Source organism: Scyliorhinus torazame, chromosome 1 (genome assembly GCF_047496885.1).
Source record: "Scyliorhinus torazame isolate Kashiwa2021f chromosome 1, sScyTor2.1, whole genome shotgun sequence".
NCBI classification, from domain to species: Eukaryota; Metazoa; Chordata; class Chondrichthyes; order Carcharhiniformes; family Scyliorhinidae; genus Scyliorhinus; species Scyliorhinus torazame.
Genome location: NC_092707.1, coordinates 191,226,341 through 191,249,170, shown reverse-complemented (window position 1 = coordinate 191,249,170; position 22,830 = coordinate 191,226,341). Strand labels below are relative to the sequence as shown.

The 22,830-nt window shown below is 40.7% G+C and overlaps 1 protein-coding gene across 1 annotated transcript in view; it reads right to left on the bottom strand.

The window, feature by feature from the left end:
- LOC140418235 (nucleolar GTP-binding protein 2-like) overlaps positions 1–22,830 on the bottom strand; it is a 45,354-nt gene that overhangs the window by 4,201 nt on the left and 18,323 nt on the right. Inside the window, exons 5-13 of the mRNA XM_072501679.1 lie at positions 21,407–21,591; positions 18,693–18,759; positions 17,290–17,448; positions 15,413–15,526; positions 11,148–11,276; positions 9,399–9,503; positions 7,019–7,177; positions 5,577–5,684; positions 1,656–2,086 (exon numbers count right to left, since the gene is read on the bottom strand). Of these exons, the coding sequence (XP_072357780.1) occupies positions 1,656–2,086; positions 5,577–5,684; positions 7,019–7,177; positions 9,399–9,503; positions 11,148–11,276; positions 15,413–15,526; positions 17,290–17,448; positions 18,693–18,759; positions 21,407–21,591 (1,457 nt within the window). The remainder of the gene's footprint in view (positions 1–1,655; positions 2,087–5,576; positions 5,685–7,018; positions 7,178–9,398; positions 9,504–11,147; positions 11,277–15,412; positions 15,527–17,289; positions 17,449–18,692; positions 18,760–21,406; positions 21,592–22,830) is intronic.

The window sequence follows — 22,830 nt, the reverse complement described above, 5'->3', positions numbered from 1 at the left end:
CTGATCTTATTCTAACTTGCACCTGCTCCCAATCATTCATTACTCCTGTAGTACCTGATTTATTTTGACTCCTGGTGCAGCAATGCTTCGATTTTAAAATTCCTATCTTTGTTTTCAAATCTCGCCTACAGCCTTACTCCTCCCCACCCCACCATTGCTCACTCACCTCCAGCACTACTCTGTAAAATCCCTGCACTCCACCAATTCAGACTCCTTGAGCAGACCTGATTAAAAATCATCACCATTTGAGCTGACGTCACCCCAAGCTCTGTAATTCTTCCCTTAAACCTCTCTTACCTCCTTTAGGATGCTCCTTAAAACCTAGCTATTCAACCAAGCTTGTGATTGTCTGTTCTAATGTCTCTTTATGCGGTTGTCTCAATTATTTTGATAATGGTCCTGAGAAGCACCTTGGGATATTTTAAAACCGCTATATAAATGCAAGTTGCTGCAGTGTCCAGATTTCTACACAAAAAACATTGCACTTTTCCTTTTAAATCCTTCCCTTCTATTCCTTCCTGTTTTCAATATGATCACAGTAGGGACTTGTAGTAGTCCAGGGTTGGGGCGCGTGGACAGTGGAGAAGGCAGAACCCTTCCAGAACCTTGTCCACGTCACCATATTTCACAAACAAATGCTACTTATTATAGACAGGCTACTCATCCACCCCATTGAACTAAGTTGCTGCCGGTGCAGCCTCAATCAGAGACCTCCCATGATATCAAGGGACCTGCCCATGGATTGTTTCCATCCAGAGATCCTACAACAAGGCAGAAAAAGCCACTGTTGGCCAGTTAGCTTCAGCAGTGCTTGTGCTGCCTGTTGCAACACTCTGCATTAAAAAGGAAAAACGTTACCCTGGAGTTTAGGAACTTTCCATTTGGGCTCGAATTCAGAATCTATAAACCAGGAATAGAATCAGTGCAGTGTACTGCACCTTTGCTACAGCTCTAATCTCATTAGAATATCTCCTACTACACAGGAATGATAGTATTCCATTTTACATGTCAACCATCCAGGGATTTGTTTTGAATGAAAATGCCAATTTTGTGCCAACTTGTGCGAGCCTTTGCCCATTCTGAGCTGAAGTTAAACTCAGGAGTGCAAGGCTAATCTATTGAAATATCTCAAAGCATTTGCCCATTTAGAACAAAAAAAAAGGGATGTTAACCAACTTGCCTGCCACTTAAATTGAATTCTGCATAGATTCTCACTCACCGAAAGCCCACATCCTCACTGACCTACTCTGACATCTGGCTATGAACTGTCTCAAATCCTAGTCCTCGTCTCAATACTATATGGGAAACTGACCTATCCAATTTTTGTAATTCCTCTAGTCTTCCAATCTCCGAAACATTGTTCGTTTGAATCCAACCACTTGTGTACCCTACTATTGGCAGCCTTGCCTCCAGCCCCTTCAGATCCCTCTTGCTTTCTAATCTTTCCTTTGGCTCGGTATCAACCTGCTCACACCTCTGAAATGCTTTTGAGATACTAAAAGGTGCTTTATAATAAATTATGTAGAAACGCCTCAAAAGTTTTAACGAATGGAAGGTCACACCAACTAGTTTTGGCACCATCAGGGTTCAGTAAATATTCCTCTGAAGAAATTTTTTGTATAAATTTATTCTGTATAGGGGAAGAGGAAGCTTACCTAACAGCCGAGAATCTCTTTGCTTTGGCTTTATCCAAGAACTTTTTGTATTTAGCAATCTTTTCATCCAAATCCTGCAGTACTTGTTTTGGTTTTACTGATTTGCTCTCTAGTTGAAGACTATTTTCTTGAAGTTTATTTAGATCAGCCCCAGTTGATTCTTTTTCTTCATTATCCTCGATTTCCTGTTCCTCCTCCTCTGAGCAACACTCTTCATTGTCAGAAATGTTGACAGGTAGGAGGTCTGTCTCTGTAAATTCAGGTGCCACATTGATTTTTCCAAAGTTTTGCCTAACTTGTGCAACAATTTGTTGTGTCACACTGGACTTTTCAGTTTTTATTGGTTCACTTTCTGCATTTACTTCTTCCAACGACTCCTTCACTTGACTAACGTTGTTAGGTTCTTTGCTCACTTTCAATGTATCCAATAGCTATACATGAAAAAAAAGGGAAAGCTATTAGACAGGGAATCAGGCTATACGTGAGAATTTTGTGGAACACGAGCTCAAATGTAAGTTACACGAAAAATCCAAACTAAATATTCTATACTGTAACCTCTCCAGTTCAGAACTCCAAAATCCAGAATTGTTTGGAAATGTTTTCACCTGGTCCTGCAACTCTCAGGATTGCTCCATTCGGCACTTCATTGAATCGCCGGCAAGCAAAATTCAGAGACATGCTGATGTGCCCAGAATGCAAAACATAGAACGATCATGCGGCTGAGCTGGGAAGGAGCCTGGCTGGTTCAAATGTTGCTGTGTTTCTGTTCCTGTCTGCCCTGCACCGGTTTCTTATCCTGGACGGGTGCTTCACTGGGAATGGTAGCTGGATCAAAAGTTTGGGAAGCACTGGTAGAGGGTACAGGTCAGGTACGAACTTGATCTAACCTCAGGTGTCTTCAAATGTGTACTGAATGCATTGGCATTTACAAGCCTTAAAGAACATTTCAAAACAAATGTATTGCCTAATTTTTGATGAAGCTCAATTTTATTCGGAAGCCGTTCACAGTAGTATATCAGCTCATATTTTCAAAGGAGAAGATTTGAAAACATGCGTTTTCATGCCGTAACACTTAATTTGGTATGCTTCTTGCCTCAGGTTATATATTTATATTCGGTTCACTCATTGTGGTTAAGCATTTAGGGGAGGATGGCGGCATAACAGTAATGTCATTGGACTGGTAATCCAGAGACCCAGGCTAATCTCTGAGGACATGGGCTCAAATCCCACCATGATATCTGGCGGTATTTGAATTCATTTAATAAATCTGGAAAATTAATGGTGATGGTGACCATGAAACAATTATCGATTGCCAGAAAATCCCATATGTTTCACGAATGCTCTTTAGGGAAGGAAATCTGCCATCCTTACTTAGATGACCTATATGTGCCTCCAGACCCACAGACTGCTATGTGGATGACTCTTAGCTGCTCTCAAATGGCCTAACAAGCTACTTAGTTCAAAGACTAGGATGGCAACAAATGCTGGCCTGGCCAGAAATGCCCACATCCCGTTAAAGAATATAGAAAAATCATTCTGATGTTATTCAATAATCCAGAAATGCCTTGGTTCCAAGCACTTTGGACTATAGAGGTTAAAGTGTGTATATGTTTTTGCATGAAAAATTGCAATCATGAAGGTACATATCACATTAAACACCAACTCACCAATGAAAAACCAAACATAATGATTTGTGTAGCTCAAGCCAAATAACTCTTAATTCAGGATTACTCAAAAATATCTAGTTGTCAATTTTTTTCCTGTTTGAAACAAATTGGCGACACTAATTGAATGTGAATAGCTTTTTATAAATATTGTGTGAAGAAAATGAATTGGCCCCTCAATCAATTTGCTGCACAGTGTATTTTGTGCAATGTTGAATCATTATAAAATTTTATACGCTCTGATAAAACAGATTTTACTCCACCTGTAACATTACCAGCAGTTCAAATTGTAATTGGCTGCCGAAAAGAAAACAATTCCTTCACAGACTGTGAATTTCTAAGCAGATATTAAAAATCAACAAATTATTTTGCATAGCTTTACTATCTTAGTAAAATTAATATTAACTTTTAAAATCTTCTATTATTCCAGCGTTGCGACAATCTATAAAACAGCGAGTACTGATGGCATTGAGGAATTTACTGGCAGTTATGTGCATCAATTCCTCCTGACTTAGATCAATATTCAACAAATTAAAATAAAAACAGACCGAGGAAAAATAGACAAATAATGGCCCTGAAGAGACTTCTCATTACACAGCTTGAAGGTTTCATGTTGCAGCGATATCTAGTTGATCCGAATCATTTCACTATACATGACAAGACACAAACATTTCAGAAATTTAGGTATTGAACACCACTATAGGTACTTCTGTGCTCTGGATATAAGCTGTCTTTAGGCAGATATTATGGAATCATAAATATTTTATGTTCAATTCAGCCACTGAATTAATTCAAGGCTCAATTTTTTTTAAAAAATCAATGTTACAAAAGTTGCCTACAAAGAGATTTCTGTAGCAACAAGACATCAGAAGGTTCTAAAGGTAATCTCTACAACTGCTTCCCCGCATTCTCTTGAGAAGCAGAGCTCAAGTTTCCTGACATAATTGGAATAAGTTATTCTGTTTTTATGCAGCCCATTAGCACCAGTGCCCAGCACAAATCAACGCAGATGTCATTGTTTATTTTGATAGTAACAAAATGGTCTTATCAACCCTGCTCCATCCTATGCCCAGGTCAGGTTGGTAGAAATGACAAGTCACAAGTGACAGGATATTGGAATGATGTTCTGCAAACAGCAGCAAACTGAGACAAGGCCAACCTTGGTCTTCAAGGGTTCCATTGATATAGTTCTAGCTCAAGAAGGTGAAGTGAGAGGGACTGTCCTTGGTATCAAGGTGGTATCTGACCAAATATGGCATCAAGGAGCCCTAGCAAAACTGGGGTTAATGGAAATGAGGGGGAAAACTCTGCACTGAATAATCATACCCAACACAAAAGGAAGATTGTGATTGCTGGAAATCAACCATGTCAGTCCGAGACTTTGTTGCAAGAGTTCCTCAGGATCATGTCAAAGGCCCAAACATCTTCAGCTGCTCCATCATTGAAACACTCTCCATCATAAGGTCAGAAATGGGGATGCTCACTGATGATTACACAATGTTCAGCACCATTCGCGACTCCTCGGGTACTGAAGATGCCCGCGTACCTGTGCAGCAAGAACTCGGACAACATTCAGGTTTGGGCTGATGAGTGGCAAGAAACATTCATGCCACACAAATGCCAGGCAATGACCATCGCTAATGAGTGAATCAAAACATCTTTCCTTGACATGCAATGGCATTACCATCACTAAAATCCTCACCATTAACATCTTGGGGGAGGGGGCGCGCACAAGTCAAGAATGTGATGGAATATTCTCCAGTTGCCTGGATGAGTGCAACTCCAACAACATTAAGAAGTTCGACACCATCTGGGACATATCAGCCCACTTGAGTGGCACCTCATCCAATAACTTAAACATCTACTCCCTCGATCACTGACACAGTAGCAGTAGTGCGTACCATCTACATGATGCACTGCAGCAACTCACCAAGGCTCCTTAGGCTACACCTTCCAAACCCACAACCTCTACCACCTAGAAGCATCAGGGCAGCAGATGCATGGGTACACCACCACCTGCAAGTTCCCCCTCCAAGCCACACACCACTCTGATTTGGAACTATATCTCTGTCCCTTCATTGTCAGAGTCAAAACTCCCTTCCTAACAGCACTGTGGGTATAGCTACACCATATGGACAGCAGCAGTTCACAAATTCCATATCCTCCCGAAAATGAAGTAGCACCCAATATGGACAATACACACATCAACGTGTATTTATATTTTGAGCACAATTTTTATAATCAAAAAATATATTACCTGTGAATTTACTTCTGCATTTGGTGGTTTCACAAAGAAAGGTATTCGACCTCTTTGCCAATCATTCAGTACCATTTTGGCTACAGTTTGTATGTCTGGCTCTCCACCCTGGAAAACAATAAAAGGTGACAAATTGGAAACCAAAATTGGCCCTTGGAAGAAAAAGCAAGCATAAACACTATTGTTAACAGAAGATATTAGTTATTAATCTTCCAAACCAAGAGACATTGCACTACAGACAAACATTTCCAAAGCCACGTTCAAACAGTGATCCAGTACAAGTACACCTGCAATATTCAGCTGTTTTACATATCATGTTTAACCATTCCTTTGCATTCCATGGTGATTATCATTTTCTTTCTCAAGCATATAAACTAAGTTTTAAATGTTCTGATAAACTAAGTTTTAAATGTTCCTGTACTTACACTATGTTGCTCAAACATTAGTTACCACCTTTCCGTAAATTATTGTAAACCAAAATTTTCAAGAGTAATTGTAATGAATAGGTGCACCTATTCACTGTTAGGTTCCTATGTACAAAATTTAGTTCCTTCTGTTGATGTGCACTGTACTGAATCTGAATGATTTAAAGTGCCACAATACAGTGGGTAATTAACACTATCAGCCCTGTAAATGAAGAATTTATTGCGTCAAGCAATCAATTTAGACAAACATCCTACTACGCACAATACAAATGAAGCTGTTTTGTATTTTCATCCTCCAACTTGTCTTCTGGGTCTAATACTTAACAGCCGGCTGCACCAGACCACCAGCATAACTTTATGTCACAGTCATCCTACCCACAGGGAGGTGGCCAACTTGGAAGATAAAAGTAGCTGCACTCAAAACTGTATTCATCAATGCTCCATGGCATTTGGCATTAATGCAAAACAGCAATTTAAATAACTTCTTTGCTTTCAGATTTCTTCCAATGCATTTGGCAGAACAGTTAGGTAAATGGGGAAAATCTGTTATGTGGGATGGTAAGGGAAAACTTAATGCCACTCTTTACTGCTGTCTTGTAGAACTTCCCCATTGGTCAAAGTTTATTTGTAAAGCAATTGTCCTTTTATGCAAAAGCAAGACATTTAAATATTAGTAACATTAAGCTTCTTTTATTTCGTCACCAAACAATTAGAAACCCAGGGATTGTTCACATTTGGAACAGAAACAATTTTTGATTTGAATTGGAAATAAATCGATTTTCTTTCTTCCACAATTCATATCCTCCACAAAGTAGTTCTGCCAGTTACCAGTTTCTCTGAGCTTGCACTTGGAGCAGGCAGTTGTGAAGTACATCTTTATTCTCTCTGCGTGCAGGTTAGTGGATGAAGTGTTTAAGACTTCTTCACAGACTACATTTTAACAAGCTATTATTCACTCAGTGTGTTTCAGAATGAGGTATGTATTAGTAATTTTGGAAAGAATGACAAAATAATCACCTTCAAAAGCTTCCCCATCCTGAAAGCAAGCTTTTCTAAGAAATCCACTGCATGGCTCCAGCAATCAATCTTGTAGGTCTTACTGATATATTCGGATTTAGCTCTTTCCAGCACTGCAGCAATATGATCCTCAGGACATTTAATTTTCTCCACTTGAACCTGTGTGCAGAGGAATGAGAAAAATAAACCAATTTAGGTAGGCAGGGTCTCACAGACCTAGTCAGCATTGAGACTTGCTCTGAACTTGGTTCCTAATGCGGTCAATAAAGTCAGAAAATATAGAGCTCATAGGAAGTCACTGGTGATCAACAGTAAATTACATCAACTTGTATATATATACACACACAAGTCTTTAACACAAAACGCAGTCAATGAACCCAGAGTGAGAATATCACAATCATGGGTGCCAATGATCTAGAATAGGCTGATCATTGTGTTCAACATTAACAGCTGCTTTCAGCATGAAACAATACGTCACATTAAGTTGACCAAAGCAGCCAACTCATGGATAACTGCAAAGCAGTAATCTATTCATGGGTCAGATGAAAGACAACTGCAGTTAATCATCCAAGTTGTTCAATTTAAATGTCACGATTGTGTTACTACCTTATAATTACTTACGTGAATCTATTATTCTCAATGTTAAGTACATAATCTACAAATGAAACACACGTTTTCATGTTTCACTACATGTTCACTTCCAGGAAGCTGTAAAGAAAGTGATGATTTTCATGAGATTTAAATGATTAAACTTAGTAATTCATGGAATCACAGAATTCCATCGAATTATGAAGCCACAAATAATTTTTCTCTCAACATGCTGAACGCAGACAAGAGTGACTACATGTCACTCAAGAGTGAGTAAGTGCAGTTGTTATATGCAGGTTGTATGAAAAGCACGTACAGTCTCAATGTGTGGGGTGTAGGAAGAGAGAGTTCAGCTTCTCGGTCTTTTTCAGATTTTACACTGACTGGTCTTTTATGTTATACATGATGTAGGCAGAGCAACACAAGTTTTTCCTTTCACTTCCAAATTTAATTTAAAATCGGTCTGTGAAATGGCAGCAGCGAGTAAGCACATGCACAGAATGACTTTGATAAATGAGACATGACACATCTACAATATAATTCATTGAATCAAATGTTGATATAAAACCCAAAACGTGGACATGACTAGGCATCCAATAACATGATGCAACAGCATGGAATCAGAAAAAGTGTTGCGTATGACTGCTTGTGCAGCACTTTCAATAGGCACAATGAGAACATAAAAACGTAACAGACAGGGGCAGGAATAGATCATACACGCGCTCGAGCCTGCTTGGCCATTCAATATCATGACTGATCATCTTCCACAGCTGCACTTTCCTGCTGCCCCCCATATCTCTTGATGACCAAATATCTGTCTATCTCGACTTTAAATATATTCAACGATGGACCAAAGTCAATCCGTTAGAATAGAAAATTCCAAGCATTCACAACCGAGTGATTAAATTTCTCCTCATCTCAGTCCTAAATGCTCTTTCCGAGTCTGAGACTGCAAAACTGTGCTGTAGATTCCCCAGCCAGGACAAAAAAAAAATTAGAATCTTAAACGAGATCATGTCGCATTCTCCTAAACTCCAGAGTTTATTAGCACAATTTACTCAGCCTCTCATCCCAGAAACCAATCTAATGAACCTTTGCTGTACCACCTCCTTATTCTTCTTCCTCAAACATAGAGACCAAACTGTGGACAGTACTCCAAATGTAGTCTCAGTGATGGGGACCCTGTGGCAGATATGACAATTCAGAGGAAAATGGGTCTTCCAGGTCACACACTAACAAAATCTGAGTGCTTTAACTTTACCTACTCACTGACAGCAGGAGACCCAGATTATGGAAGCTCGATGCTGAAGAATAAATAATAAATAGTTTGATTTAATGTATTTGAAATCCTCCCACAAGGTTTGATAGCAACAGCAGCAATACAAAGGCCGCATTTTGGGAGCAGAAAGTGAAGAGGAAGAAAGCAGAAATTCATGATCAAGTACAGAAAGATATTGTTACATATTTCTCTAACAATAAAAATATTCAACCTCAAAATTGTCAATGTCCTTAGCAATTTTGCTAAGAAGGATGACCATTTTTCTCTCAACGTACTAATTATTGCAAAATGGAATTATAAAAAGAATTCTGCTGCATCATTATCATCTTGCAAAAATAACAACTCTTACTGCTGTTTCAGGTCATATCGACTTTGGTGAAAAGTCATCGACTTTGGTGAAAGTCAACAACGCAATTTACAGCTTTGTGCTTTATAGGCTCACTTTACTATTAAATCCATAATGATAATCCTATTGTTTTTCTAGAGCCATGTAACCTCAAAATTTAGACTTACCACTCCTTTTAACACAATTTCAGTCTCAGTATCACCAGACGGATAAACAACACCAGGGCAATCAATTAGGAAAATACGTCGCATCAGTGTGATGTACTGCCAGACCTACAACAGGGAATGAAGGAAGACAGAAATTATTGCAACATTTAATGTCATGAAATTATCACATTACATTGGAAATAAAAAATACTAAGAGCCATACATCCCATTTGAATTATGGAAAATAAAATCACCAAGAGAAAAGCACACAATGGTCAAAGTTAATCAATTAATGCAAGTTAGTCATTTTGAGGTCTTCATGATCAAGCGAAGGATGGTAGTGTTGGAGAATGGAGCATTTTTATGGGGCCCAGGTTAAGTCCTCCTGGATTAAAGAAACAGACTAAAGTCATTTTTCCACTGCGTCACAATGTAGCCTCATGTAACATGCCAATTTCCCACGTGTGCTATCTTTAGAAGATTGGGATTGAATGTAAAAATACAACAGAGATGTGACTCTACAATTCCAAGGGAGATTGTCGAAGTGAGCAGCTTATCTCCGAGATCAAATTGGACGAGTATCTTGGAAACACACTAGGAAATGTAACAGTTCACGTCTTTTACAGTTTCAAGAGTTTCTATGTTTCTTCAGTAGAGCATGCTGTGTTAACTGGCTGCCCCTGGTGATAGCATCAATCAGTACAATGGAGAATGAGCTAACTACCTGTACTGAAGATCTTAGACTCCCAGCTGTTCCATTAGGATCAAAGTAAATCTGTTCACCAATCTATCATCTTCTAATAACAATTACCTTAATTTAATGGATCTGGAAAAAATGCTAAATCTCACTTTCTAGATGCAGAATAAACCTTTTAGCTCCGTCAGAATGTGAGCTTATAAATCATATAACACGAAAGCAAAATACTGTGGATGCTGGAAATCTGAAATAAAAACAAAAAATGCTGGAAACAGTCATCAGATCAGGGAGCATTTGTGGAGAGAAACAGAAAACAAAGTGCAGCAGGTTCGGGGAGACAAGTTGGAGGGAGTGAGCAGATAAATTGAGACAGCTGATGTCAAGCCAATAGTTTTCAACGAAAGGATCTAAAGAGGGTAAAAGGCCAGGAGCAGGGGTGGTTCAAGTGGAGGGAGAATATCGGAAATGGGTGAAGGCACTCGTTAAGTTGGGGCAGACCACTGATCACATGTTGAGCTTGAAACTCATTGAGGTGGGGTCGTAAAGGGACAAAGCTGCAGCCTTTGGAATTGACAAAACGGTGACGGATGCATTTTTTATTTTTATTTCTTGCTAATCAGTCTTGTCAAACAAAAGAGGGTGTAAAATGACCACTTATTTACAAAACCCAGGCCAGTTCATTCAGCTGCAACACTGACCATGAGTCATTAGAAGATAGAGCAAGTTGTATTGATGACTCATGATTATGTCTGGACAGGTGGACACAGAGAAAACATTTAAGTATTGCTGAAAAAAGCGACATGTTGTCAAAGCTTTTCATCTTGTAACTGATCAAAACAGTTCACAAGAATGTCAATAGTAAAGGGAACAATAAATTTTACTGCATGAGAGGAGACTGCTGATTGGGTGGCAAGTATACACTGATTGGTAATGACTCAGGCTAAAAGGTTTGACACAAATGAAAGCTTTAACAGTCATACACAGCAAGGTCTTCGATTCAATTTCTCCTGTTATTAGATTTGGTTAGACTTTCAAAGTTCTAGTTTGAGAAGATCGAAGTCTACGATACGTACCTTCGTTTCACCTGCAATAGGTGCAACTTTGCAGACTTTCTTGGATCGAAGTGCATTAATGATAGAGCTCTTGCCAACATTAGGATAACCAATGAATCCCACACTAATCTGCTTTTTGTCACCGTGTAGCTGTTTAAAAAGGGGATAAATTACACACAATGTATTTATAATATTAGTTTGCTCTAAATAACAGGACAGGTAACAGTTTAAAAAGTAAAACACTGGATTTTTTATCATTGTATGAAAAATTCATCCTCAGATATTCCAGTTTTCACTGCAGGGCTGTACAAACTATGTTCCTCCCTTCCCTTCTGTGTCTATTTTGGGAGGAAAGAAGGAAGGTGGGAGGGGGAGAGAGAGTGCTCACGAACACATCCAAGAACAAACAAACCGCTAGGATTTAGAAGGAAGTTACCATTATATTAAATGGTAATTCCAGATTAATAAAGACGCTAGCGCAAACCAACAGTTTTATTCCATCTTTCAAATTCTTAGTGCAGCAGCAAGATTTGGTCGCCCATTAGAATAGCATCTGGCAGTTACGAACCGATTTGCCAAATGTAAACGCTTCTATTCTTAGGGGTCTTTAAAGTTCTCTTCACAGACAGAGCAACAATATTGTAACTTCCAAAGAAAAGAAATAAAGAATTCCAACAAATTAGAAAACCAGAATCTCATTAAAATAACACATTAATCTTCATAAGCTGGAGTTCAGATCCATTACTAACTCCACAGGTAGGCTTTCAACATGTTGGCAAGAAAAAATCCAGAAAACCAGTTAATTCCTCAGATGCAACATGGGACTGTCTTTCCAGTGTATTGAAAAATTACCTTTTATTTCCAGAAACGAGAGTAGAAAAATAATCCACAACTATTTAAATATCTCTCACAAAGCAAATCTTTAATTTACTAAAAGCAGGCACCAGCCTGCAGGATGTTCTGACTTTAAATACAGTTTGTTAGTGTTGAGGGATATTCAATGTTTAAGCATCTGCTCAAGTGTTTTATACAATAGCTTGCACTTCTGTGTCTTTATAATGAATGATAATTCTGACTTTAAAGGATTTTGGACTATTCAAGTACAGTAGAATTTCTCAGCTTTTATTCCTAGAGATTTGGTCTCTGTGGTGAATCAAGACTTGCATTATCCATAAACAAATTCACAACATCTAAAAGTCCAGTCACTTATCAAAGGCTTTAGAAATGCAACCTACAGTAATGTCACACTGATTTATATCTTACAATATAATTCAACTTCTGTGCATTAATTACCCTGTAAGTAAATCTGACCAAGTAGTTTTGGCCTATATACATTGGTCTGTCGTGTATGCTCATTTCCATCTTTCAGAAGGATGAGGGATAAACAGTGGGCATGATTGCCCATAATTGTGCAATCCTTTAATTATTTTATATGATTACGATCCTAGATCCGACCCCAAGGTGCTGATACGGTCCGGTTAAGGACCAATAATGTTTTGTTTAAAGTAGACAAAGTTTGAGATTCAAGACACTTGCTCAGTGAACAAAGTTACAAGATTCCGTGGGTTCTGAACAAGCAAAACCAAACTCTACTCCACAAGGTCAGAAAGAGGAAACAATTTACAATATCCAGCCTATACTCTAATATTCATGGTTAATCAAGGTACAAGTGAATTAACATGTGAACTGTGGTTAAACACACCACACTACATAATAAATGGCAGATGTGACTGAGACAGAGTCCATGGATTTCTCAGTGGCCGACCCAACTGTCAGTAACTGCGAGTCAACAACCTCACTGAAACTCTGCCTCTCATGAGGGACTCGTCTTCACCATTGCAGATCTCACCTTGGAATTGTCTCCAAAGTTGCTCAAAACACAAGATGGCATTAACAACGCCCACGTCCCAGGGTTTCAATCTCTTCACCAGAGATTTCTTTCCCCTTGATTCCCAAGTATACATTAAAGGACAAACTCACAAGCACAATTTCAGCTCTTCGGCTGCACGGAGCAGAAACCTACTGCACCAAGGGGATTCCTTTGCTTCAATGGCACGCAGCATAGAGCCCCCAAACATTTGCGGCATTCTTGGATTTTCAGGGCCTCACTTGAGCTTGCTTCAATTACCAAGCCCACACCTGAGCCTCGCCAGCCCGTTCTATACTTGGAGCCCCTTTCTCTGCTCCTCTCTTTATAACTGAACTGGGACCATTTCCTGTCCCTGTCCTATCTGGGACCTCTCCCAACTCCCTTTGGGGCTTCTGCCCTGTCCGGGGTACTTGGCTGAAATGGAACCACTCAGTCGGTCATCCGACCTGGGTTTTCTCGTCGTTTTCCATTTCTGTGCTGGTGCACTGGCCCATCTTCAGCCCAAACAACTAAGACGAAGACCCGTGCATGCATAGTCTGCTCCTGGCTCATGGACACAAAGCCCGCCGTCGGCTCGTGCAACAGGCCTCTGGCCTGTGCATGTGCAGAAACTCAGAAATCTGTTGCAATTGGTAGGTGCTAACTGCTGTCTCGGACGAGAAGGTAAATCTAGTGCTTATTTTAATGATCACCTATAATTCAGTTATCATAGAATTTACAATACAGAAAGAGGCCATTCGGTCTATCGAGTCTACACTGGTCCTCGGAAAGAGCACCCCACCCAAGCCCATGCCTCCACCCTACCCCTGTAACCCCATCTCACCTTTTTGGTCACTAAGGGCAATTATCATGGCCAATCCACCTAACCTGCACATCTTTGGACTGTGGGAGGCAGCCGGAGCACCTGGAGGAAACCCATGCAGACACGAGGCGAATGTGTAAATTCCGCACAGATAGTGACCCAAGCCGGGAATCGAACATGGGACCCTGGAGCTGTGAAGCAACTGTGCTAACCACTGTGCTACCAAGCTGCCCATAAATTATGAATACTTGTTTTATTTGTATTGTGTAAGGATCCTTCTGTTAATCCCCATTTGTCCCTTGTTTATTGCCTTTATGTTCTTTTGTTTTTGCTTTTAGAATTTTTGTACCTGGACAATTACTGGGACCGACACCTTTAAGATGGACTTCACCTTTAATTTTAATAAAAAGGAATCCAGCAGGATGACTCCTCTTGATGGACTTTGCTGTCGTCCAATGAACCATTTACTTTGCCAAGCTCTTGGCTGATAGCATCAATCAGCATAGACTGACTGTTCCGGAATGTTCTGCCGAGGACAGGAAGGCTTCATCTGCTTTTTAAGTTTTGGTTTGATCAAGAAGCTGGAGGGCCACATCATTGATCTTTCTCTCAATCTGATGGACTCAGTCTAAAGGTTCAAAGTAAGGACCTTTCCCCTCTCTACAGCCAAGATTCACCTGCAAGGAAGTTCAGTCCAGCAGTAGCTCAAGCAGGGCCAGTTGTTTAAAGATCCCTCTTTAAAATCTCATGAGAACTCTTGTTTTTCCTCAGTAAAACTAGGGGATATTCTGGTGGAGTTGGAAGCAAATAGGAACTACACAGGCCTGAGGAAGAGTGAAAGCCCAGGTTAATACAAGTGAAAGCGACTCCCCGAGAGACTCCTACAGCTGAGGATACTGACTGAACACTCCTGCTAGGAGATGATCTCTAATCATACATTTGTGGCTTTGATCCTTAAGCATTCTGGAAGGACAGCTTGCTGCAACAACCTCAACATCCAAAGCAAGGACACTCATCTTCCATTTCATATTAATCCTCTTTCCTTTTACCTCCCCCATCCGGTGCGTGTGTCTTGTGCGTGTTTGGGTAGAGGGCGAGACGGTAAAATGGGGAGCAGTAGATTAGCTGGTCTTTATATTATTATAATTATTGCATGTCTTATCTCTATTGTTGTTATAAATAAACAGTTGTGTTTCACTTACAAATCTTGTACGTGTAAGTCATTGGAGCAGTCGCGGGTCAAAAATCTCAGAAACGTTATACAAATTATTGGTTAATTCATTTGGGAATCAGGGGTCTGTTGGACTGGAATTGACCGCGAATTAGCCCAGGCTGTCGTAACAATAGTCATCTCAACTCACCACCTCCTGTTGTGAATGAGGATTTTTCAATTAACCAAAACTGATTATGCACTTAAATCTGATTAGTTCACCTGACATTAGTCAAACATTATCCACCTTTTATTGTTTTGCAGGGAAATAGTAAGACTCATAAATGTACATTATCCAAAATGTATCCATTTAGAATCATGCACAACGGACTTTCAAAGCGCGTTTTATTTTCTATACCCTTTCTATTGACACCCAAGTCAGTATTTACGTAAAGACATCTTACCTTCCCAAACTGCCGCAAAAGTTGGATGAGAGCTCCTTTCCCAAAGGGATTGGTGAGGCTAGCATGAAAGGCTAGAGTTGGATGTTCGTGCGATAGGACAGCAACCCATCGTTTCTAGGATAGAGAATTAAATTGTTCATTTCTAATGCTGTGTCTTAAGTAAACATGTCACTTGCAGAATCATTCTTTTCTTTCAACACTTCATTGTAAGAAACGTACGTGCTCAACTAATATTGCAGAGCTTCATGCTAAATCTATATGAAATAATATCCCATTGATTGCTAAATGGTTCAACTACTTCAATAATCAGTGAAGCTTTTTAAGTGTTTTTAATTCATCATTGGGTTATTCAGAACTGATCTGCTCAAATGGCAAGTCAGAATCCAGGCCAAAAATATCTTAAATCAGGTCTCAAACTCACTCCACCATAGGGTATGCACAGATTCCCCACTTCTTGAATTATCGTGATTCATTCCTACATTTCATTTGAGGGTCTGACTTTGGTGGTACCGTGACATCGCATGATAGTTTTGCAAGGTCTCCAATTCGTAACAAAATATCAGGTTGCTAATATCATGTAGTGTAACTTCAACCCATTCACACTTCCTATGGAATTCCAGACTCTATGACACTAACACTTGGATCAATGGACTAAATTATCATCCTGATATAGAATTGCAAAGAAGTATTAAATGTATTAAGCACAACAAAAGCAGTTGTGTATGATAATCAATATTCATACTTCAAAAACTGAGGCAAGAGCTTTGTCAAACTATTTTGGTGATGTATTGCATTATTTTAGCAGTGTGTCTTTAAAAGACCCGTACTTCCCCCGGAGCGGAGAAATTACATCTTCTGCGCAGCCTCAAGACGTCATCGATGAAGACCAACATCTTGCCAAGGTCATCCCCATACCCCCACTACTTGCCTTCAAACAACCGCGCCACCTCAAATAGACCATTTTTTGCAGCAAACTACCCAGCCTTCAGAACAGCGACCATGACACCACACAACTCGGCCATGGCAATCTCTGCAAGACGTGCCAGATCATTGACATGGGTATCACCATTACACGTGAGAAGACCATCCACCAGGTACGTGTTACATACTAGTGCAACTTGGCCGACGTTGTCTACCTCATATGCTACAGGAAAGGATGTCCCGAAGTGTGGCACCACATCGGCGAGACCATGCAGACGCTGCGACAACGGATGACAATCGCCAGGCAGGAATGTTCCCTTCCAGTGAGGGAACACTTCAGCAGTCAAGGGCATTCAGCCTCTGATCTTCGGGTAAGTGTTCTCCAAGGTGGCTTTCAGGATGCGCGGCAACGCAGTATCGCCGAGCAGAAACTTATAGCCAAGTTCCTCAACCAGGACCTTGGATTCATGTCGCATTACATTCACCCCCGCAATCTGGCCTGGGCTTGCGAAATCCTACCAACTGTTCTGGATTGAGACAATTCACACCTCTTTAACCTGTGATTGTCCCTCTCTCTAGTTGCTCCGTCTGGACCTGTAAAGACTTAATTACCTGCAAAGACTCACATTCAAGGTACCGTCTTACATCATTGACTTGGCCTATATATACACATGTTTCTGGAACCCACCTCTTCATCACCTGAGGAAGGAGCTGTGCTCCGAAAGCTAGTGATTCAAAACAAACCTGTTGGACTTTAACCTGGTATTGTAAGACTTCTTACTGTCTTTAAAAGAAAATACAGAACAGGACTTATAATTCACAATTTCCATTTTGAGAATTTGCTCTTTGAGCTCGGCCATTACATGTACCAGAAGTTGCCACCTTTCCCACACTAAAAGTAAGGTAATCATATTCCAATGCAGAAGTTTTAAGCAAAATGAAAATCAAAAACTTACAGTTGCCCAGGTAGGTACAAGGTCACACTTGTTGAACACAAACACCAAATGTTTCCATGGCTTTTCCTTCTTTATGTAAGCTTCTATGTGGGGTGAGCGTGTTCCTATTGGATCTCTAGCATCCAGCACTTGGATTATAACATCTGATGAATCAATTACCTAACAAAAATGATTATTTCTTTTGTTAAATGGGTAAAAAGAAAGCCATATTTGCCAATTTTCGGGCAAAGAAACATGTTAGTCCTCAGCCTACACTGAAGCATCATAGAATCCCTACAGTGCAAGAGACCATTTGGCCTGTCGAGTCTGCACCGACCCTCTGAAAGAGCACTCGAACCTCAAAACACTCTCCGCAGTATTCCCGTAACCTAACCTACAGGTCAATTTTAACACGGCCGATCCACCTAACCTGCACAACTTTGAACTGCGGGAGGAAACCGGGTGAGCAGCCGGAGAATACTCTTGCAGACACGGGAAGAATGTGCAAACTCCACACAGTCAGCCAAGGCCAGAATTGATCCCGGATCCCTGGAGCTGCAAGGCAGCAGTATTAACCACTGTGCCACCGTGCTACCATTCTATTCAAACGGTGTACAATCATTAGTGATAAAACGTTTATACATTTTATATAAAACAGATGGGTGGAAAAAAACAGAAGACATGACAAAGACCACCTAATATATCAGAAAGTAATGATCTTTATTAGCGTCACAAGTAGGAATACAGTAACACTGCAATGATATTACTGTGAAAATCCCCAAGATGCCACACTCCGGTGCCTGTTCGGGTACACCGAGGGAGAATTCAGAATGTCCAATTTACCTAACAGCACGTCTTTCGGGGCTTGTGGAAGGAAACCGGAGCATCCGGAGGAAACCCAAGCAGATATGGGGAGGACGTACTGCTCCGCACACGGTGACCCAAGCCAGGAATCAAACCCGTGTCCCTGGTGCTGTGAAGCAAAAGTGCTAACCACTGTACTCAGCAGGTGAGGCAGCATCTGCGAAGAGAATAGTTAATGATTCAGGTCCGTAGCCTGCTGAGTATTTCTAGCATCCACAGTGTATTCAGCTTTTCAATTTTAATCAAGTCCCTGTTTGGTGTGCAGCTTGACGTTTCATCATGCAAACATAGCAGAAAATTGTCTAAGGAAATCACTCGACGCCATTTAAGACGGTGTGGAAAAAAAGAATGTTTTATAATAAATATAAATGATGTCTAAAGAAACTTTTGAAAAACAATGATGGCATGTAATTCAGAGGTGTCCCCATTATAATTCTTATTGATGGTCACTATTTTGCTGATAACAAACGTCTGATTATTTGATTTACAATTACACTTAAATTATGTTATCTGCCAATGCCAATAAGACATCCATTGATATTCATAAACAAAACACCGACCTTGTATAGCTCACCCCATATTCTTTTGGACTGTCCTTTTTTGAAGATTTCTTCTCGGACTTCATCCCTAAACAAAAATAGAAATCAACAGTGCTTAATCTGCAATAATATCCATTTTCCCTTGCAAGTCAACACATCATACTGACTTGGCTACTTATCATCATTCTTTCATTATTGACAAACTAAAACCCGAGTACACCCTACCCAACTGCATTGTGCAAATACCTTCAGCACATAGATTGCTGCAGTTCCACAAAACAATCCACTACAACTTCAAGGCCAAGTAGCTTCATCTTGGGCAGTCCTTCAGTGTCGGGTATGACCTGCTTCCACTCCGGGCAGGTGGATTTTGTAGTGGTTGAATAGTCTGATCCTGGATCCGCAGACTCTGCCACAGGTTGGAAAGGTGATGCTTAATGAGGTGGGTAGATGGGACGCTCTGGATTCTGCGCTCTTCTTCCGCTGTTTACGCCTGGCCTCTGCGGGCTCCACCCTATGACTTTAAAGGTGATTGGCACCTTCGTGGATGCTTTTTCTCTGGTTTGTGTGTTTTAAAGGCCAGCGATTCCCATGTGTCGGTGGAGAAGTTGCATTTATTTAGGGAGGCTTTCAGAGTGCCCTTGCAGCATTTCCTTGGCCTCCTGGTGATTGCTTGCCGTTGCAGAGCTCCGAGTAGAACACTTGTTTTGGGAGTCTTAGAATTTACAGTGCAGAAGGAGGCCATTCGGCCCATCGAGTCTGCACCGGCTCTTGGAAAGAGCACCCTGCCCAAGGTCCACACCTCCACCCTATCCCCATAACCCAGTAACCCCACCCAACACTAAGGGCAATTTAGCATGGCCAATCCACCTAACCCGCACATCTTTGGACTGTGGGAGGAAACCGGAGCACCCGGAGGAAACCCACGCACACACGGGGAGGATGTGCAGACTCCGCACAGACAGTGACCCAAGCCGGAATCGAACCTGGGACCCTGGAACTGTGAAGTATTTGTGCTATCCACAATGCTACCGTGCTGCCCTTGTATCGGGCATGCTCGCAATGTTGCCTGCCCATCGCAGGTGGTCGAGCATGACCAGTGCCTCGATACAGGCGAGATTGGCCTGGCAGAGGACACTCACGTTGGTACGCCCATCCTGCCAGTGGATTTGCAGGATTTTACGAAGGCATCGTTGATTATATCTCTCCATGGATTGAGGAGTCTATTGTACATTGTCCCACCTTTTATGCATCAGAAAAATGGACAATGGTCCTCTGTAGACCATGAGCTTGGTTCTCGGTTTGAGGTTTCGGTCTTTGAATACACTGTTCCTTAAGTGTCCAAAGACTGCACTGGCGCATTGGAGTTGATATTGGATTTCGTCGTCAAATGTCTGCTCGCACCCGAGAGGACGCTCCCGAGGTATAGGAAATGATCCACATTGTCCAAGGGTTCTCCGTGGATATTGATGGTTTGGGGGCAGTTTTGTGCTGTACGAGCAGGCTAGTAGAGAATCTTTGTTTTCCGGTGATGTTTAGTCTGAGGCGCATTCTCTCATATGCCTCAGCGAATGCGCAGATGGTTTGTAGCTCAGTCTCTGAATGTGCGCAAACAGACGTTGTCTGCCTACTGCACTTCGATGACATGAGGTTGGGGTGGTCTTAGTTCTGACCCAGAAGCATCAGAAGTTGAATAGTTTCGTTCTTGTCCGGTAGGTTAGCTCCTCTCCAGCAGGGAACTTCTGGGTGACGAGGAGTGTTGCTGCAAGGAAGATGGAGAAGAGCGTAGGTGCGATGACGAGGCCCTATTTGACCCCAGTTTTCACATGTATTGGGTCGGTGGTGTTTCTGTTGGTGAGGATCACAGCTTGTACATCATCGTGGAAAATGGTGACAAATTCCTGGGGCAGCAGAATTTGAGGAGGATGTGCCACAACCCCTCACGATTGACAGAGTTGATGACCTTTGCGAGGTCGAAGAAGGCCACATAGGGAGGTTGACACTGCTCCCAGTACTTTTCCTGGATTCTATAAGTATAGATGGGCAATAAATGCACATCTCACCCAGTGCCACCAGCACCCCAAAATTAACAATTTATTTTACGACGATCACTCTCGGCATCAAATCGCCCTGATTTAAATCTCACCCCGTAATGAAAAGCTGAAACAGTGCTCAAATATTCACAAACAGTGCTCTTAAGCACACAAATGTTGCTCAGAGAGCATCTTGGGGCACTTTCTGCCCAACCAGGAACTGGCCTACACTTAGAAATCTTTCCCATAACAAGCCAGCTGAAATTGGAAACTTAGGCTATAACATATCCTACCACACCTATCCAGCATGGTAATGATGAAATGCACTGTATTAGCCTGAGATGTAGCATCTTTTTCAGCCTTTGCAGCAACTTTAAGGTTTTCTTGATGAGAGACAGAGTAAATTTTGAAAATGTAATGAGTGGAATATAGCATTTAACCACTACTGATATTGACAACATAGATGTAAAAACATAGTGAACCTTTGTATTACCAAAATGTGTGATTTTTCCCATAAATGTTGAGTAATTGTTAAGATATTTAGGCATTATCTTTGTAATTTGAGATGCAAATTTTTAAATTAACAAAAATACTTGTGTTTGCCTCAGGTACGATAAAAATTTCAGTAATAAATCTGCAATATCCAAAAACAAGCGGTACATTAGTGCAACATAACACGTCAGGACCCCAAAATTCACGCACCGTACTCCAGTATCTTCCACAACTAGATCTCGGTCCTTTTCTAGGTCATATTCTTCTGCCAATGTTTCAGCTTTTTCCACCAGACTCTGCACATCACATACACCAAGATTTGGTCTCTTTCGCTGAGCTTTAGGACCAAAGGTTGTTTCAAATGTCTCCGTATCCAGAATGTGTACTCTTGAATTCTGCAAGCAAATAATTTTCCTTTAAGCATTCATTACTTTGAAACAGATACAGCCCTACCCAAATATGTCAATCTACTCAAATATAACTTTCCCACCCAAGCTCAGTGAACAATTTACTGCAAAGCGCATATCGAGAATCAGGATAAAATGAGAGATGACAAATTGCAATCAAAAGGGTAGACTTTAGATTTCACTGTCTGAACAGCAATCAGGTGGAATGGAGTGGACCCAGCGTACAAGCAACAGAAGCTGCCTAATTTTCAATCAATGGGATGATTACCAGTCAACATAAAAATATATTGATCCCCCTGACTATCTTAGAAAGGTTATGAAGATTGCACTCCTGATAATAATTAAGTAAACTCCACTGAGAAAAATGGATCAGTGGATACTATTTGAGAAAACAACTGAACTTGACTGCTTTGCAAACACACATCATCCAAACTCAGAGAATGTTCACTTGTTAAGGTACGCAAGGAGTGCCTGCATCTGCCACATTCAAAAAAGCAGGGTAAAGGGGAGAAATGAAAAATTGTAATTATTTATCTTCCAAATAGATAAATTTCCATTAATATAATTCCTCATACAGTTGAAAAAGCGGTCAGCTTTAATAAGCAAGATGACTATTTTCAGCACAAGAACTTAAGAATCAAAGATGTTAAAGAATTTACTCTACAAATTTGCCAACCGTAGCTGGTGGAAATGCTGTGCTAGGAGCATTGTAGGAATTTGAAAACTTCCCCATCTGCTTTAGCTCAACTCATGGGGAATTTTTACAATCACCTTTTGTTTTGACTATAAACTTTAAAAGAAACTATGGCTTAGGTAGAAAAATAAATGTTTTTATAATAGCCATCTATGTCAAGACATGCCTTGGAGCAAAAACAGCAATTCGGACTTGGGGAATTCTCTGCTTTTTAATCACAATCATTGAGTCAAACATTTTTTAAAATGCAGATAACTTAGAATGTCAAGGATCTAAACTTAAGAGGAAGTTTCCACAACTACTGGGATACTGCCAGCCTATGATATCCAAAAACCTTCATTTCAAACAATAATGTATGCTGATTCTAGACCTAGAGCAGAACTTTCATCATGCCCCAGAAACTACATTGGGAAAGATTAATTGTAGAGTGAAGCAAATATCAACGTATACAACTGACAGGTGCATCAGTGAATACGGCAAGAATAATAAATAGAAATGAATCGAGTAAAATGAACTGCGCGCTCCAAATCACA